A 20,024-nucleotide genomic window follows, 5' to 3' on the forward strand; every position below is an offset into this window, starting at 1 on the left:
CGAGAAGTGAACAGTGTTTCACATTCCTTTTTTGTTTCATTATGAAACATTTAAGGGATGCCCTTAAATTGGTTTTTCCTCTGTGGGTTCCAAAACTAGCCGTTTCTCGATGCTCTTTGTTGCCTCTTACCTGTTTTCACTGTGCTTACTCCCTCTCCCACACTCTCGACTATTCCTGTTCCTTCATGGCCCATAATGATGGGGCAAAACTGGGCAAGTTCTTTTGAGTCCAGACTTTTTATATCTGTACCACAGATTCCCGAGGCCACCATCTGTGTGGAAAGCAGAGAACTGAGCTTATCTGTCGTGAAGGAGCTTCTGGGAAGGTTTCCAGTGCATTCGCTTCTATTCAGCTCGCACCATTGACAACTGTCAATAATTATTTGTGTAAAGGAACAGTGTTCTTTAGCTAATTTCTAGGATAAAATGCTGAGTCACAGTTTAGTGGAGTCAGACGAGAAGCTGGGGGAAACACACTGTGGGCATTAGTGACTTCTCCACTGCTGCGATAAAATATCATGACCCAAACAGCTCACAAAAGGAAGAGTTTACACTGCACTATGGTTCCAGAGGGAGATTTGAGTAATGGAAGGGGAGACATAGCAGCAGACAGCCAGAGGAGGAAACCGGGAGAACACATCTTTAACCAAAAAGCAATCAGAGGGCATACTAGATGTAAGGTAAGGCTATGAACTCCCAAAACCCGTTCCCAGTGTCTTCCTCTGGCAAGGCTGCATCTCTTTGTAACCTTCACAAACAGAACCGTCAACTGAGTGCCAAGTGTTCACATACTTGAACCGAAGGCAGGAGTCCAGTTGAAATCACCTCAGTGTGATACTGAAGATCCCACCTGGTCCTTTCTTGAGGGTGAAAGTGTGGAAGAAGGCAACTAATTATAGAATTAAAAGGTTGAGATATAAGACAGGAAGAGTAACATTACCTATTTTAACTATAGTTCTAGTTTATTTTGCAAGACACACTTAAAAGTTGTGTTAACAATTCCACTTTATTGTAAGTCACAACTGTGTTGTACTTGTGACCCAATTATAGGAAATGCATTTAAACCTCATAGATCTAGAACTGCACCAACCAACCTGCTTTTGTGCTCATTGTTTTGTTATGGTTCTGACACCATAGCTGGCATTGTCCTGTTAATCTCCAGTTATTTATCAGAGCCACCTGGATAATAATGGCTAGCAGCAGCGCCCCCACTCAGCCCCTCCACCGCTGCCATCACCTCCCTTGCTCTACATTTTGGCTCAAATGCACAGGTGAGAGAGTCACACTGTAGCTTGTCAGACAATGTTTGGGTGCCTTGAGTCTAAAACTAGTTGTATGAGCTGTAACCTTGTTGGGGTACACTCCATAGGGATCGATAAATACTACCCTCCTCACTCAGTAGAGAATAGATACCAGACAAGGTTCCTTGAGAAGAGGGTATGGTTTGTGTAGGTAGGGTAACTTAGAACTAACTATCTCTCCATAGCCCACCCGTAAATGATACATGCTCTTCATGGAAACAATCCAGTGATCTTGAGCCACAAGTCAGATGAGCTGCATTCTAGCTCCCTGGGAGCCAGTTAGAGTCATCTGGGGATATGTGCCACCCCAAGCCATCAGTTCATAACTTCAGAATCTCAGGGATGAGTTGCAGTTAGTGTTTTCTAAGCTCCTCATTAATTCCAAGCATGTATCCAAGCCTGAAAAACACTATTGAATGAGTTTTCTTATTCTATTTAGTGTGAACAGATACTTACTCTCCCTAACCTTTTCTAGACAGAAGACAATGTAGTATTCTTTTTGAGTAGAAGATTCTGAAAAGGACATATAATTGCAGTGAACAGCTTTGGTTTGGGTGTACAAATGTGGATTTTTGTCTTACCTTTACTCGAACTTCCTTTGCCTTTGGTGGGGCCACTTCTATCTCCTCAATGTCCAGTGGGGTCCCAGGCTTCCAGAGCACAGCAGCTTTGCATCTGATCACCTGGTGTAGCAGATGAGGGGAGAAGGGGGACTTAGTAGGTATGAGATATAGGAGATTCTTCTATTAGTAATTACTAGAAAGTACTATGCTCAAGAGGAAAATAGAAGAATGGGAAGATCTAAATAGATACTGAAATTGGTGACTCTTCCATAAATGTAGTTTTTCTTATGCTTTTAGCTTCTATATTTAAATTGGTCTAACAAATAGCACATATTTATAGGAAAGAACACACATAAAACAATGGATAGTTCTATCTATCTATCTATCTATCTATCTATCTATCTATCTATCTCTATTTCTCTAAAATAAAATCTTGTTATATAGCCCAGACTGTCCTTGAACTTGTGAACCTCCTGCCTCCACCTCCCTGAGCTGCCATTACAGGCATATGCCACCACTCCTGGTTAGATGCCATGCATTTGCTATTATTATGAATGAAATTGCCCATCAGTTACCCCAGGTTTGTGATGCTATTACAGTGTGGGGTTACTTATGATCCCAGGCATGAGGGATCTTGGAGTGAAGCAGTGAGTTCTGGATAAAGAGTGAAGACCCTCTGGTGGTGGTGATCAATAAATGATAATATAATCATTGGAGATTGCTGTGGAGAGATTGCCGATGCCAAGGCAGTTCTTAGGGGTTATGCTATTAGCCCATCATCCTTATTACAATTATCTTCCATTTTTATGTATTCAGCCACTACTTTTATGTAGATGACAAACAGTATCTATGGGATAGATTTCTCCCAGAGGTTTAGACAAGCCTTTATAGAATGTTTCCGGGTACTGAAAACTCAACATGTTAATATACAAATAAGCCATTCTTTCTCACATCTGTACCCTAGAGGACACAGTACACAGTCTGCTTTTCCTGTTTCAAACATGAAATCCAATCACTCTTCTAAGACAGAAACCTGGGAAGTAGCCTTAATTTCTCTCTGCCCTTTGTTGTTCATAGTCAGACATTTTCTGGAATCTGTGTCCTCCTCTCCTTTCTTGCTACCCCTGCATGGTCTGGGCCCTTACACTGCCTTTCACGTGGACCGCTGGAGGAGCGCTCTGCCCCCCCCCCACTGGCTGGTGTGAGCATCTGCAGATGCGCCCCCATACCACTCATCATCACCTCCCAGGCTGATGCGGTGTAAGCGATTCTCGTGCCAGCTGCTTACAGCATCCATGCACGTCTCAGTCTTCTCTCTGCAGACCTGTTTCCTGTCACTTTCTGCCCCAGCCTTGTCGTCTCGGAGATGAGCAAACGGGAGGTCTTTTGGCCTGTCTACTTTCCCTGTGGTTTCACTTGATTACAAAGCCCTTAAAAAGGGCTTCGTTTTGAATGGGGAAATCTGAAATATGCTGCTTACTGCAGTGATGAAAAACCCGAGAATGGACAAACAGATAACTGAGGTAAAAAGGGAAGGGAGCGAGGAAGAGACACACAGGGAGAGAGGGCGCCTACCTTGCCTGCAGTGCTCATGGTGACTTTCCTCTGTTCTTGTTTAGTGGAACTGTCTGGTGCCAGGAGGTCCTGGTGGCGATATTTACTGTGGAAACAATGAGAGTGTGTCAGCCTGTGAGCACTGGCAGCTCAAGTATCTGGGATCTGAGCTTTCTGTATAGTCAAGTCAGATAATTAAGCCATATCCTGTCAAATCTTGGAAAATGTGTATTTTCTTGTTACTTGAAGGAGATTCCTGTGAACCTATGTGGTAGGTTTCCTCAGGCAAAGAGCACAAAAGATGAAGTTGAATAGTCTCCCTCACTTAACCAGGATTGGTCTCTTTTTAGTATCTAGTCTATTGAGCTTTTAACTTGTATTGAAATGATCAGGTTTTGAAATTCTGCATCTATAAAATGATCTTTTTTGTTTTCAAATGTAGAGACAATAATCTTCCCTCAAGACAAGCAACCTTGGATTTATGAACACAGTTGCATCTGGGTATTGAGATGATTAGACAGTTTCTCTACCAGTTTTAGATGAATCCTCAGAGGAAATAAACCATCCTGTCTAAGGGGCCTAGAGACTAGGGTCTTGTAGTGGAAAAGCACATCTTTGTGCACACTGACAGTTTTGATTGAGATCCAAGGATCTTCATGAAGTCTAGAAATGAACACATTCCCAATAAGAGGCTACACAGTGCTTTTCTCTCCCAACTGTGTGATCATATGATTTTCCTTAGTTATATTTTTAATATGGTAGTTTATATTGATTATTACTTAATATATTTGTTGCATGCTTGAAACAAATCCTACTTGGATTAGTTTCTTTTATACAGAAGGGACTATGAATAACTATAATATTGTTTAATATACTTTGCTCATATTTGGCTAAGCATTTTTGAGTTTAGAGTCATGAGAGACACTTGTAGTTATCATTTTTGCTTTATTATCTGTATGATTTTGGTGTTATGGTAATATTGACTTTATGGAAAAAAACAAAAGAAGATATAGCTAATATTCACCTCTTGAGTTTTAAACATTGAAGCAAAAACTGTAATCTAGAATTGATTGGCGTCTTTTCTTAACTGACAGACACAACATACTTGATCCAAGATCTCTAGAAAGTAACATTTTTGGGAGGCTCTTCTGGGATTTTTTTCCCTAAGGCCCACCGACTCATAAATGTGAGTATAAATCAGACCCAACCCTGAAAGGATAGGAAGGTATGACTGTTGAGTTGCCGGCTCCTTCTGCCATCCTGGAGTGGGGCTGGTAATTTACCTCCTTCTCTCTTACAAGGAGGTTTTCTGACTCTTAGTCTCTGTGTTCTCCAGGAAGCCAGTTAAACAGGATGGTGGTCAGAGACCTGTGAACAGATATTGAAACTGTACTATTAACTTAAGGCCTAGAATTTTTCTTTTTAAAGCAACTTTCTTTCCCACCCTTGTCGCTTCTGCAGCGTTGACTGTGAGACCTGCTAACTACAGTTTGAACTAATACTAGATTATGGTTAAATTTCCTTTGCCTCCCTCTTTAGTCACTATATAAGAGAGACCTAATATGATTATATGTACTCTGACAGCTATGTAGGACCCTGCTGCCAGTGGCTGAAACCATGCGAGTCCATCTTCTATTTCTTTATTTTGCTGTTTGGGTATCGTCTCCTCTCATATCCATGCTAACCTAACTAAAATGCCTTTTAAAAGAAAAGTGTGTCATAGCCCACAGTTTGTGAGATATGTGGATCCCATAGGGACTTGTGCCTGATGGGAGATGGGTTCTTCATACCAGAGACCCAAGGTCACCTGATCAGAAAGCAAGCATTGTTTGCTGTTGTTTAACTGGTGACCTCATCCAGATGGGAGCATCCATGTGACTTGGCCTCGTCTTTGCCAATGTTATCATAAAGAAGGCAAATGCTATGTGACTTCATTGCTATCTTGGTTAATGTAACCACACGACCTAAACCAATGTGGTCATACCCATAAAACTTCCTGGTCCCATTGAGCCCTCTGGTAATCATAGTATCTTTTTTAATTTTTAAAAATTTTATTATGTATTAGACTAAGGATGTAATATCACACCTATAAGGTGGGTTATTGCTCTTTTTTAATTTTGGTACATAGTTTTGTATGATATATTTACTGTCTTTAGAGGTGAGCCAAGAGTTTCCCCATCTACATGCTTTCAACAACTGTTTCTTACAAAGGGAGCTATCAGTTTGTCATTTGTGGTCCCAGGGTTAAATATTGGTTGAGTGCAGATTCCCAAAAAAGCCTCAAGGGATCAGCTGTCAGATGCTAGACAGGCACTGCCAGTGGGCAGCTGCTGTGGCCAAGGCAGGACCAGTCAGTCAGCTGGGCAGGAAGGTAGTGGGGAAGGGTATGCTGGGTCTTAGTGCTTGCTGTTTGTTCCTCGTCTCTACAGGTCCATTTCCATCTGAGATAGAATGTCCTTCCGACCTCAGTCCTCCTTTGTTTCTTCCATGTTTGCTTTTGTTTCAGACCCGTGGAATTCTGGGTACCCTAGTTCTTACTTTTACCTTCTAGTTATAGTAACAGAGGAAGGAAAAAGAAACAACCTTCTGTCCCCTTCTGAGTTCTAAGTGTCTTTGTTTTGTTTTCTCTGTTTACTATCCTCTGCATTACAGGGACTTAAACCCATTTATACGTGGTGAATTACAAAGAGCCTTTCCACACCAAGACAGTCACCTTTGACTAAGAAGACAATCACCTTGACTGCTTATGCTTGCTTCCTGTCTGAATTTTAAAAACACATAATATGGCTTTACCAATTAAGAAAACAGACAGGAGTCAAAGAGACTGAAAGGTAGAACATCTGATTCCCTTTTTGTCTCACTTGGAACAATATGTACCTCTCATCTCCCCCTTTGTTATAGTCTAGACATTTTGATTGGGTTCATTTTCTCTGCCTGTTAAAGAATTAAAAGTCAGGAAAAGTCTTGGGTATGACAGGTAGCAGCAGAGAAGAGAACTCTTGAACACAGCAAATGGGAGCAGACAGACTCAGCAGTTGAAGGAAGACACAGAGAAAAAGACCTGTAAAACAGGGGCACCCAGGAGCCCCCAATTCAGCCTTCTCTCCAGGGCTGGAGGTTTTAAGTCTCTGACGAGTCTTCCTCTCCCAATTTAAGGTTGTTCAGTTTGAAGAAAGATGGAATGATGGGTTGGCCCCAAATGTTTTGTGACATGTCCTGTCCTAGCCTAGAACTTGTTGAACTAGTTCATGAATATGCCTAATGTTTTTGTCTCAGGTCAGAAAGGTGAGGAAAAAGCCAGCCAGTCATCTTGGAAGTTCACCATTTTTTACCTAGCCCTGATTCCTTTCCTGATACGTCTGTCTACCAGGGAACCTGATTCCTAGTCCCCCCTCTCCAGGTCACCCTAACTGCTGTATGGATTTTGGGGTGCTAAGCACTCTTAACTGTTCTGAGCTGACAGAAAGGGTTGATGAGGAAGGGGCAGCAGTCAGAGTGCCTTAAGGAGGGGTTGATCTAAAGGGTCAAGGTAGTACTTAGGTGATATCTAAGATTCACAATAGGCAGCCATTTGATGACAGCAGGTATTTTAGGAGTGCCATACAATTGAGGTAGTACAGGTAACATACAACAAAGGAGACTATTAGTAGTACTATAATTCTACTAAAAGTGTAGTTAGAAAAATAGTTGGGACAGCTTTGCCTTTATTAGAGAAAGAGAACAAGCAAGAAAACCATTTAAAGAATTCTTGGCAGGCTTTGTCATAGGAATCAATGAGATTGATGCTTTTTGCTGTCACCATGGTCCACCCACCACAAGATATGGATCATGGAGGAGGCCACTTGTCCTGCTAAAGATTTCAAGGGGCCTTTCATCAGTCAATTTAAGCTCAGAAGTCAGCAACTGAGTTTCTTTTACTGTATCCTCATGAAGAAAAGACAAAGTTAATGAAGAAAAAATTTTCACATTATAATTAACCTAAGTCCTATTTAGTAAGGCAAAACATAGTTGTGTAGCTGGCTGGACAGTGTACCAGAACCTTCATAATAGTTAGAATTACGTAGAAGGATAACATCAGAGAAATCTTCTTCTCTCTGTCTCAATTGATATAAGCCATATTTGACAGATCAAAGTGTAACTGGGCAACCAGCTGTTTGTTATATTAGACTCCTGCACAAGGAATGAACACTTGGAAACTTTGTAAGAAAAGTAATTAATTTTCCTATTGTCAGTAATAGGTGCCATAGATGCCTCTGTCCATGTGTAATGCCCAGTGGAGGTGGACAGTATGGGTCAAACCTGAGTGACTTCCAGATTCCACAATCCTGAATCACAGCCAGACAGTAGTAGCTAGCTGGTATTCTAAAAGAGGAGGATCTTTTTGTATAGGATCATGTCACAATGTCCCAGGGACATCATTTGGGTGTCCTGAATAATCTTCAAACTTGAGTTTGACAACAGGACACGTGGAAATCTCCTTTAATCACTGACCATGAAGGGTCAGAGTGCAGAAGGACATGACAGCTGTGAGAAGTGCTTCCAGAGGCAGTGATCTATGGTTGGTAAATACAGCTTTCATACCGATTTGGCCTCAGTGTTTAAGAACTGTCTTCTTTTCCTCTGCAGATGGACACTGCAGTGTTGAAGTAAGTTAAGGTCTTGTCCTTTGTCTGTGCAATGTATATATTTGTCAGGAATAGAATCATTAGTGAGAATGCTGTCCAAATAATCTCTCTTATGTACCATGTATAAGGACTGTAGTTCCCTGAACTGTTAAAGAAACATGGATTCTTTTAATTCTGGTTAATACCTTTATGCTGGGTGTTTAAGACCATGTAGGTGGCCAAAATTAATCATTTTCTTTTTTTCTGCCAAAGAAGTTGAAGATTTGGTCCTCAGGCATGGAAGGGCATGGAAGAAGTCTTCTGCCCATCTAGTCTTTCTTTTGTCATTTATTCCATATATGTGAGGATAAGTCAAAGGTCTTGCTTGACCAGTGTTTCACCAGCAAGTGTAGAGGCAATTTTTACTGTGTTGACCATCCTCTTGGCAGACTGGACACTGGTTAGAATCTACTCAGTGACATATATATCCAAGGCCTACCAAGACAAGAGAATGGGTGATTCCTCACAGTTACAGGACATTTTGAAAATATTGCACAGTTCTTTGAAACTTAGTCGACCTTCTAGGACAAGGGGGACATATCCTCTATTTTAATTCCCTTGACCACCTCAGTGTAGTTTCCAAGTGTGGTTATTGAATGCCCAGAATGTCAGTTGTACCAGTCTATTAGTTTTAATTAGTGTGTAATGTTATGGTGAAGTTTGGTCAGAAATTAAAGTGTGATCATTCAATTAATAGGTATTCCTACTACTGTGAAACTGTTAGAAAAGAAAGTCCCATCCAATCCTGCTAACCTATGATCAACTAAGGTCTCCATATGGTGAATAATGTGGGAATGAGACTTACACAGTCAATTTATTGGTAGAATGTGAATTAAATAAGAATTGTTCTCTTTCTAAGAATTGAGTAAAGTGCATGAAAAGAAACTAAACATCTAAGGGTTTACATTTCTATGTCAATTTTTTCTTCCATTCCTATGGAATTATTTTTTAAATTTAAATTAGACCCTCAAAGAGGAAATGAGAAAATCCCTTAAAGATGGTAGGAGAGTACATTAATTTTTTCAGTCTAAAATTACATTTTTAATTTCAAATATAAGTAAAATTGAAAGAAAGTTGAAAGGAAGCTTATAATCCTTTGTTCTTGCTACTACCTGTACTGTTAGTGTCGTTTTTTTGACCATTTGAACACCTACTTGTTTATTCTTTGAATATTTAATTATAGTTTAAGTTGTTACTTTTTTGTTTGTTTTTGTTTTTGTTTTTCTCTGTGTAACAGCCCTGACTATCCTGGAACTCACTTTGTAGACCAGGCTGGCCTTGAACTCATAGAGATCTGCTTGCCTCTTCCTCCTGAGTGGTGGGATTAAAGGTGTGCACAACCACTGCCTGGCTAAATTGTTATTTTTATATTACAAACATAATGTACATCCATTACAAGAAATTTCAAAATACAAGTAAGGAAAAAATCCATCTATACTTTTATCACGTTCTTTCTCCTTCTGTTGAAAAGCCATTGGGTGTCCTCCATGGGGTCATATACACAGCATTTTGCAATCTATTTTGTCCCATCCATTCCCATGCTTTAAATTTCTCTGCACTGGTAGTTAGAGCATAGGTAACTAATTTTCTTCCTGCTGCCCACATTTAAATAACATGTGAGTACCCAAGAAGACACTTGAGCAAATGCAGAGTTGCTTTCCTTAGAACACATTTCTAGCTTATGGACTGCTCCAGTTCCTTTAGTTGACTTTTAATCACTATGCCTTGAGTGTAACCTGTGTAAAGACACAACAGAAGCAGAAGCTAAATGCAGATATAAGTTAATTACTTACTTTCCCCTTGGTGCCCACTTTCATTGGGAAGCTTGCTTTGAAAGTGTCTTCTGCTGGCCTTTTGTCTCTACCCAGATGCTCTGTGTCTTGTGCTGAGACCTCTGAGTAAATAGCATTCCTGCTGGCTGCTTCTCCTATCATAGCCCTGCCTGACTCCTGTGACATTTGTACAGTCATAGTTCATCCACAAACCCATCGATCCCAGCTGCATCAAGACTTTTTTAATTAGCTCTTTTCTTATCTTTTATTACAATTTATCAGATAGAGAAAGTGAGTTAATTGCACGAGACTGAGTTACAAATAACTCCTAAGTAGAGATATTTCAATTGCTCTACAACTTCCCTTTCACCCATTCTTCTCTTTTACACCCTGATAATTTCCTTGCACATTTGTGGCTTTGCTACGAATGTGCTTTTCTACCTAATAGCTTAGTGTATTGGTAAGTTTGTGCAAATAGACTCACAGTGTGTCCTCTTCTGTGTGTTTCCTCTCAGTTGTGTTTGTTGATCACTCACAGTGCTTTTCATTATAGTTTATTTTGCTTACAGGTGAACATTCTACCGTATGAACCCATCACAATTCATGTACCCCTCTTCTCTCTGCTTCTTTTTCAATCATGGTGAGTCAGTGGCTGCGTGCAAGTTCTCTTCATGAGCCCCGCTGCACACATGCTCGGGTTTGCTTAGGGACATCCAGGACGGATGGAGGCAGCACAAGGCAGCACTGACTGTTGGAGCACTGAGACGCTTTTACTATGGGTGCTAAGAAGCCACTGTCTCAAAGCTGCTGAAGTCCCTTTCAACTGCTGCAGTCAGGGAGCTGTGTAGTCACTGTTGGGGACAACTCTCACTGTCCTTCTGGATGTAGGGGCCTGGCAAACAGTCCCAGTGGCTGTGGGTCTCAGTGTCCTCCACAGACAACAGTGCTGCAGCTGCTGAGTATCAGTGCCCAGTGCCCATCTGACCTGGGGCTGTGACCACAGGTGCTGTGGGTCAGAACCACACGTGATGGCTGTTTGAGAAAAGGAATGTCTTCAATTGACTGCCAACTCAATTTTAAAATTCATGCTTTATCTCTAAATGTACACCCTTAGAGCAATGTAAAAATCATGTATCCATCACTCCAGATGACGAGTGGAAGAGTTGGACATCTCCCAAGTGCCTCCTGCTGTCTTCTTTAAAGTTCTCTCTACAGCTGACTAGTTTTCCATCTGTGGCCTCACTGTCATCTTCTGACTTCATCCTGAGTGACAACTCTTTTGCATGTACTACTGTGATGGTGAAAATGACTCATGTTTACAAACTGGCTGGACCTATGAGCGAGAGGATGTGGAAACTCACGCTGGAGTCACCAGACTTAAATTGGATGCTGTGGTGGTACATAAGGATACGTAATTCTTATGATTGTTGCTTCCCTGACAATCATTGAGGATAAGCAGTTTGGTGTTCTGGAGTCAGGTCACATTGCTTACTAATTAATTAATGAGAGATTTGCAGCTTTCATTTCTTACAGTATCTTTTGCTTTACATATTTAAAATTGTTTACTACATTTATTTAGTGTGTGTGTGTGTGTGTGTGTGTGTGCGCGTGTGTGTATGTGTTGGCTGAAGTGGTCAAAACTGAAGGCGTTTGCCTTCATGTGCTGAACCATCTCACTGACGCTGCTTTACATATTTTACATTTTGATTTGTGAAGCTTCTGTATTCTGTGTTTTAAAATTTTTAAATATTTTGCCATATTTCCTTGTCAGTATGGTTCTCTTTAGCTATGTCAGTCCTTTTCATGTCCCTTAGTACCCACCAGTTCTCTCGTTTTTTCTATTTTTTTAAATTTAAATTAGAAACAATCTTGTTTTACATGTCAATCCCAGTTCCCTCTCCCTGTCCTCCTCCCCTTACCCCCACTTACCCCCTATCCCTCTTTCGGGGAGCTCCTTCCATGGGGGAGCTTCAAGGTCTGTCATATCATTTGGAGTAGGGCCTAGGCCCTCCCCCGTGTTTCTAGGCTGAGAGAGTATCCCTCTGTGTGGAATGGGCACCCAAAGTCCATTATTTTCCTATGAATAAATACTGATCTACAACCAGAGGCCCCATAGATTGCTGAAGCCTCCTCACTGACACCCACGTTCAGGGGGTCTGGATCAGTCCTATGCTGGTTTCCCAGCTATCAGTCTGGGTCCATAAGCTCCCCTTGTTCAGGTTAGCTGTTTCTGTGGGTTTCTCCAGCCTGGTCTTGACCCTGTTGCTCATCACTCCTCTCTCTCTGCAACTGGGTTCCAGGAGTTCCGTTCAGTGTTTAGCTGTGGTTGTCTGCTTGTGCTTCCATCAGCTACTAGATGAAGGCTCTAGGATTGCATCGTTCTCATTATCCGGGAAGGGCATTTAATTTAACCTCTCCACTATTGCTTAGATTGTTAGTTTCCACCAGTTCTCTTGACTTCAGTAGTTTACTACTGAATTAAATTACTTTTATTCAGCTTTTAAAGGTATAATACATGTTCTCCATTCTAATGTTGAAATAATCAGTTTAGGTGAGGTTAAGAATAAAACTCAGGTCAGTACAATTTTAGTTAGTGCCTGGTCAAAAACTTCTGGAGTCTCACCAAGTGCTTTATATATATTTCTGTCTGTGTGTCTGTCTGTCTGAAACCAGAACATTTTATTTTCATGATTGACCGAAATCCTCAAGAAGAACTGGATGCTGTAACAGCTACCCTGTTGGGTTTAGGTGCTGTCCCCTTCACGGAATCCATGTCTGAATCTTCGATGGACAATGTTTAGATGCCTCGTCTGCCCAGTCCCGGTAGTGTTTCGCCTCTTAGCCTTGGCACTCCAATTACACTTTCTCTTGCGCTTGGCAGGGTAGTCACATTTGCCATAGGTGAACTTCTGAAGGTGGTAGGCCTTAGAGCCACAGCGGCGGCACAACGTGTGCGTCTTATTTCGACGCTTTCCAAAGGATGACATTCTTTTTTGTCATCTTGCTTCTGCCGCTGAGGCCAAAGAGACCGGAAGAGCGTGCTTCATTTTTCTTACATGTATAAACTCAGTAAAACATTAGAAAAAGCCCCCACCTGATCATCATCACAACGCTTTAGGTTTGGCTATTGGAAACTCTCTTACAAAGTGCATGTCTTCAGCAAAGCACCTGTGACATTCACCATAAGGATGAGTTCTAATACCAGATAGACAGTGCTGGGAATAAGGGCCTAGGGAGGTAGCATTCCTAAGCATACATGGATTCTGTGGACTGAAGATGCCAAATACATGGCACCTCTTTCATAAGAATGAGTTCCATTCCCTGAGACACAAAGCTCAGGAGTAAGGACTAAACATTGCTCCGGATTTTGGAGGATTCACTTGAAGGCTCGCCTGGTAGAATAACAAGAGATCACCAGGTTGTTAGACAGCATTCACTCTAGCCTTCTGGGTGAACAGGAGTCCTTTCCTTCCCTTGAAGAAAATAGTCTACATGTTTAGTAAATCTGGTTTCTCTAGTGAAGTGGTGGGGTCACATATCAAATATCCTGCATCAGATATTTGTATTACAATTCAGAACAGTAGCAAATTTAAGGGATGAAGTAGCAACAAAAATAATTTTTTATTACATTTTTTTTATTTTTAAGTTTAAATATAGATTAGAAACATGGTTGGTTCACAAGTCAGTTCCAGGTCCCTCTCCCTTTCCCTCCCCTCCTCCCGTGCCCTCCTCCCAACTCCCCCATTATCCCCTCATTTCCCAGGGAGGGTGAGGCCCTCCATGGGGGTGTCCATAGCCTGTCATTTCATCCAGGGCAGGGCATAGACCCTACCCCCAAGAGTTCAGGGTGAGAGTTTATCTCACATTGTTGGATGGGAGTCCAAAGTCCATGTGTATACTCAGGATGAATACTGATCTACTGCCCAAGGCTCAATAGATTACCTAGGCCTCCTCACTGACACCCACATTCAGGGGGTCTTGATCAGTCCCATGTTGGATTCCCAGGCATCACTCTGGGATTCAAGAGTTAACCCTTGTCAGGTCAGCTGTTTCTGGGGTTAAACCAGCCCAGTCTTAACTCCTTTGGTCATCAGTCCTCCCTCTCTGTTACTGGCTTTCTTGAGTTCAGCTCAGTACTTAGTCATGGGAGTCTGCCTCTTCTTCCATCAGCCACTGAATGAAGGTTCTGCTTCCCAGACTCTCTGGTCATGGGATTATAGGCTGGCACTCCCCAGATCTATGTCTAAAATCCATATATGAGAGAGTACATGCCATGTTTCTCTTTTTGTGACTGTGTTACCTCACTCAGGATGGTTTCTTCTAGTGTCATACATTTGCCTGCAAATCTCAGGATTCCATTGTTTTTTTCTGCTGAATAGTACTCCATTGTGTAAATATACCACATTTTCTCTATCCACTCTTCGGTTGAGGGGCATCTAGGTTGCTTCAAAGTTCTGGCTATTACAAATAATGCTGCTATGAACATAGTGGAACAGACATCCTTGTTGTATGAATGGGCCTCTTTTGGATATATGCCTAAGAGTGGAGTTTCTGGGTCTTGTGGTAGGTTTATTCCCATTTTTATGAGGAATCTCCATACTGATTTCCAAAGTGGCTGAACAAGTTGGCACTCCCACCAGCAATGGAGGAGTGTTCCCCTTTCACCACATCCTCTCTAGCATAAATTGTCCTTGGTGTTTTTGATTTTAGCCATTCTGACAGGAGTGAGATGGTATCTCAGAGTTGTTTTGATTTGCATTTCCCAGATGGCTAAGGATGTTGAGCACTTTCTCAAGTGCCTCTCAGCCATTTTAGACTCTTCTATTGAAAATTCTCTATTTAGTTCTGCAGCCCACTTTTTAATTGGATTCTTTGGTGTTTTGGAGACCTGATTCTTGAATTCTTTGTAAATTTTTGAGATCAACCCTCTGTCAGATGTGGGGTTAGATGAAGTAGCAACAAAAATAATTTTATGATTGGGGGGGTCACCATAACATGAGGAACTGTATTAAAGGTCACATCATTAGGAATGCTGCGAGCCACTGCTATAGTAGTCTCCTTTAACATCAAACAAACCAAACCTTCCAAACACCTATCCTTTTATAAAATTCCTCTGTAGCAGTGAACTTTTCTAGCTGTAATAATCTGTTTTCATGTTCATCATACTACAGTCCTCCCTCCCTCCCTCCCTCCCTCCCTTCCTTCCTTCCTTCCTTTGTTCCTTCCTCCCTGCCTTCCTTTCTCCACCCCAGTCTCTCCTTCTCTCTGTCCAATCCTCCACCCTCCTCTTTTTTTTTTTTTTTTTTTTTTGGTTTTTCGAGACAGGGTTTCTCTGTATTGTTTTCGAGGCTGTCGGTCCAGCCTGGCCTCGAACTCACAGAGATCCGCCTGCCTCTGCCTCCCGAGTGCTGGGATTAAAGGCGTGTGCCACCATCGCCCGGCCCTCCACCCTCCTCTTACCTCCCATCTTCCTTCCTTCTTTCCCAGCTTTAAACTGGACATGCTCATTGCTTGTAGACATCTCTATTTTAAGTGTTTATGTTAAAAAAGAAAACCATCTCCTTTTTTCAGACTTGAAAATGGCTTTCTTACTTCTGCATCGACATGAGTGTCTCTGTTTTTTTCTCAGGGTTCTACAGCACTGACAAGCTCTGTGTACCCCTTTCATTTCCTTCTTCCCACAGTTACTAATCTGCAGATAGGCTTCTCATTATTCCTTGTTTACCCTGGTTTAGTAATCTTGATATGGAGTCTCCTGTTGGCACAGCTGTCTGCAGTCCTGTTTCAACACTAGATCCATATGCCTATTTTCTTAAAAAAACTTTTCTCTGTCTTTTTCTAGTTTTTAAAAAGTCAGATACATTTTCTGGTCAAAAAACATCCAGATCTCTCTAAATCTTCCCAAACCAATGATAAAACTCACTCTGCTTTCTCTGATCTGTGTTCCTGCAATCTCCACCAGTGTACTTGAAACATCCCTTCATCTAGGACTCGATTTTGTTCAGCAAGCACTTCCACATGGACCATGTTATTCTGGGAACCTGAATCAGTGTTCCTGGGCCATCATTACTTATATTTAACTTGATGTAAAGTATTTCTCATTTCCCTCAAGCAATAAAAAGGGGGAGAAGATTTACCTTCAGGGAAATAGCGTCATTCTTAGGATTTTGGGTGGTATCAGAAAAGACAGTCACACTTTTGAGTTAGAACTCAGAAAAGTGGAATGGTTTTGCTTCAAAGATTTCTACACAACTATTTCTAAGGAGGAGCTTCTGGGGACATAAATACCTCATCTCATTAATGTGCCCATTTCCTTAGTATGTATTCAGGAGAATCAGCTTTCCCTAAGGGTAGTCCAGCGATCAACAGTCTTAAGTGGCAACACATTTTACCCCCTTTTATAAAAGTTAAATTTATTTATTCATTGTGTGTATTGTGCTTGCATATGCATTTCATGTACCATGATGAATGAGTGGAAGTCTTAGGACAACTAGCAAGGGTCAGTTCTCTTCTTCCAACACATGTCGACTGAACTCAGTTCCTCAGGCTTGGTGGCAAGCATCTTTTCTTGTGACGTGATCCTCTTGGTGCATCATATTCCATTTTGTTCCATCTTATACAAAATGTTTTCTTCCACGAATACGTGGTACAGCCCAAACTCATGCACAGAATTCAACTGTCATGTCTCATCTGTGTCTTTTAATTTCATAGGAAATTGTGAACAATTTCTTAGATTCTCTTTACCTTTCATGCACTGACATTTTAAAAGTAAGCACAGCTTTGTCTTTATCCAAATTTCTCTTAAAAATAGCAACTTTAAGATCTTTTCAAGAATCAAGAGCATTTTGTTGGTTCAGTAAACAAACATGCTTGTTTTTCATGAGATATCTTTTAAAGAACCTGTGCTTGACATTGACTCTTTTTTTGTTTTTAGAGACAGGGTTTCTCTGTGTAACAGCCCTTGGCTGTACTGGAACTTACTTTGTGAACCAGGGTGGCCTTGAACTCACAGAGATCCATTTGCCTCTGCCTCCCAAGTGCTGGGATTAAAGGCACACATTGAGTATAATTTTTGCTTCAGATGAAAAATTTTTATATATATTTCCATTCAGACAGGAAGAGATGGTGTTAGGGTATCTGGCTGTAGCTTGTAACAGTTAGCCAAATCAAATTGAAAGAGTCACACTGATGTAGAAGGTATGTTTTATAAAGCTTATGGCTAGTGGCTACATGAAAGAGAGGCTATAAAAGGAAGGTGCAGTCAGGCTGGGGATATCTCAAGTCAGTAAAGAGCTTGCCTTACAAGCCCCAGAACTAGGTTTGATTTCTAGAACCTATGATCCAGGCCTGTGCTGGGCTGTCATTTGTTTCTGACCTGAGCATTGGACAGTGAGAGAAAAAAGGCTCCCTGGGGTTCACTGACCAGCTAACCTGGTCTACCTGGTGAGTCTAGCCCAATGGGAGACACTTTATCAAGGTCAAGGAGGTGAACAGTGTTCCAGAAGATGACACTTGAGGTTGTCCTCTATTCTCCAGCTGCACACACATGTGCCCACACCACTTCCCTCACCAGGCACACACACACTCACATATGCATTAAAATAATTATGTCATTGTTCATAATAAAGAGGGGTGAATGTTTGGCCTCTGTCTTGGGGGTGGGGCATAGCAGTAGTGGCAGGATTCAGAGAAGAGCACAGGGAACAGACCCCAGTGAGCTGTGATGGGGAAAAGGGAAGGAGCACTTCCGTGAAGGGCTGGGACCAGGGGAAAATGAAACCCTTTGCAGATTTTTGAACACTATCAACACATGAGTTCTGTGGTATGCCGAGATTCTGTTACTTGTCAATATTATTTCATTTTCTTTAATCAATAGATATGCAGAGGGACTAAGAAATGTGAAGGAATGGAAAACATTTTGAGGAGCCAAGAGACAAGCTCTTCAGGGAATGTCTCCATGGAAGAAGTCCTTTAGTTTTTGCCTTATTTTCTGAAGTCACACATCCATATCTGACTCCCCTGTATCTGTCCCAGTCTGTAGCAATATGCTGGTCCCCTTGAGAAACCCAAGCTTAGAAGTGTCACTGGATCTACCTGTTCTTTAACGATCATTCTTCTAAGTTCATGTTGCCTGGTTTGCAGCTCTGGTAACTTCCCCAAAGCTCCAGCCAAAATGGCAGTAGAATTTCAGGGTAAGATTAGAAGTCAACCTATTAGCCTGCCTGCCTGCCTGCCTGTCTGTCTGTCTGTCTATCCATTTATCATCTACTTATCTAGTATCTATCTAGCACAGTAAAGTTTGTGGAGTGGTAGCTCTATGGTCCTGTCACAAAAGTTATTGGATTTTGTCTTCTTTATTGGTTCTTCTGGTAATGTTTCTCCCAATTTGAAGACTAATCTAATTTTTGGTTTTCATTCATAGACTGATTTTGTCACTTGTCAAACATACATAGTATAAATACACTTAATGATTAACAAGGGTAGAAAAGAGGTCAGTTTACTATGTATGTAGCATGCAACCACTATGTAGCTTCCATAATTCTGTAAGTCATTCTATTCAGGTTAAAAGACTTTCTCGCTTGTACCATCTAGAATGTTGAAAATAAGGATTCTTCAGTGGCCGGTCTCTGACTCCCAGAAAATGGACTTTGAAGTACCCATTCTTACAAGGACTCTATTGAGTTCCTAGCTGGGGACCTTTGTTACTGCTGTTTCAGTCTCAAGGGACAAGAGAAGTCATGTCTCTCTTAAGAGTTAATTGTATAATGGGATTGGTTAATTTTATGGATTGTTTACTGTTTTGCTAATTCATACAGATAAAATTGTTGCTTGCTATTGTTTGGTGGGACTTGCTGTCTTTAGCTAGTGAATTTTGCATACAAAATACAGCAAGGTACATAATGTGTTTTTTTCATTGGAGTAGGGGCTAGCTTTGAAGTCTGTTTGATTACAAAGTTCATATTTATCATCAAGGTACTGGTTTGGCAGTTTCATGTGTTTGATTTGGACTCTGTAATTTTCCTTCTCTTGCTTTTGTTATTCTTTGAAATCATAACCCCAAATTAAACACTTTCTTTTATTGGTTGCCTTGGTCATTGTAAATATTAGAGTTCCGAGGGGAAAGGTATCTCTAATGCAAGTGTCACAACTCTGGGAGGAAATGTATCCTGGAGACCGGGAACCAGATAATACTACAAAGTCACACTGCACACAAACCTCACACAAGAGTTTCATTGGGAAAACCACAGGAATGGGAGGCAGGTTTATATAGGGCTTCTTGGGACCAGAATTTTCCAGGGTGGAAATTTCTAGGGTGAGGATTGGTGGGATTTCAAGCCCTGAGCTGGGGGTGAGTTCAGGGACTGATGGGATTTCAAGCCTGGAAATTGAGCCCAGGCTTTTTACCCTACAGTCACACAACAGAAAATTAACTAATCAGAAATCAACTTTATAAATAGCCTGCTCACTGAACATGCTTTTGTTTTTCTGGGCGCTCTGTTTGGACTTGTGGGTCTGTGGTTCTGGCATTTTTTCTGCCAAACTATACTGCTGTGTCCCTAGGACTCAATAGTGTATTTTGGAGTATAATGGCTCCTGTTCTGTACTTTTTGCTCTGGACACTATGTCTATTTACATTTTTTTGTGACTCCATACAGATTTTAAGGCTGCTTTCCTAGTTTTTGAGGGATGTTATTAGTATTTTATTAAGATTGCATTGAATCTGTAGATATCTTTGGATACTATGGGCATTTTTAACAACATGGATTCATGAATAAAATGTTTTTCCATTTTTTGGATGTCTTCAGTTTGTATCATCAGTGTTTTATATTCTCCTTTCTTGCTACCCCTGCATGGTCTGGGCCCTTACACTGCCTTTCATGTGGACCGCTGGAGGAACGCTCTGCCCCCCCCACTGGCTGGTGTGAGCATCTGCAGATGTGCCCCCATCCCACTCATCATCACCTCCCAGGCTGATGCGGTGTAAGCGATTCTCGTGCCAGCTGCTTACAGCATCCATGCACGTCTCAGTCTTCTCTCTGCAGACCTGTTTCCTGTCACTTTCTGCCCCAGCCTTGTCGTCTCGGAGATGAGCAAACGGGAGGTCTTTTGGCCTGTCTACTTTCCCTGTGGTTTCACTTGATTACAAAGCCATTCTTGGCTTTGTCTTGA

At 41.4% G+C, this 20,024-nt stretch overlaps 1 protein-coding gene and 1 pseudogene across 2 annotated transcripts in view; both read right to left on the reverse strand.

Annotated features, from left to right (window-relative positions):
* Positions 1–20,024, reverse strand: part of LOC101822511 (alcohol dehydrogenase 6) — a 31,527-nt gene that overhangs the window by 11,272 nt on the left and 231 nt on the right. The window contains exons 2-4 of one of the 2 annotated variants that reach the window (XM_040751723.1): positions 3,440–3,524; positions 1,883–1,984; positions 131–272 (exon numbers count right to left, since the gene is read on the reverse strand). In XM_040751723.1, coding sequence (XP_040607657.1) covers positions 131–272; positions 1,883–1,984; positions 3,440–3,457 — 262 coding nt within the window. In that variant the 5' untranslated portion in view covers positions 3,458–3,524. Of the gene's footprint in view, positions 1–130; positions 273–792; positions 890–1,882; positions 1,985–3,439; positions 3,525–20,024 lie in introns of those variants that run through there. The other variant, XM_040751724.1, reaches the window with a different exon arrangement.
* Positions 12,273–13,355, reverse strand: LOC110343066 (annotated as a pseudogene).

This window comes from Mesocricetus auratus, unplaced genomic scaffold, assembly GCF_017639785.1.
Source record: "Mesocricetus auratus isolate SY011 unplaced genomic scaffold, BCM_Maur_2.0 Super-Scaffold_100009, whole genome shotgun sequence".
Lineage (NCBI taxonomy): Eukaryota > Metazoa > Chordata > Mammalia > Rodentia > Cricetidae > Mesocricetus > Mesocricetus auratus.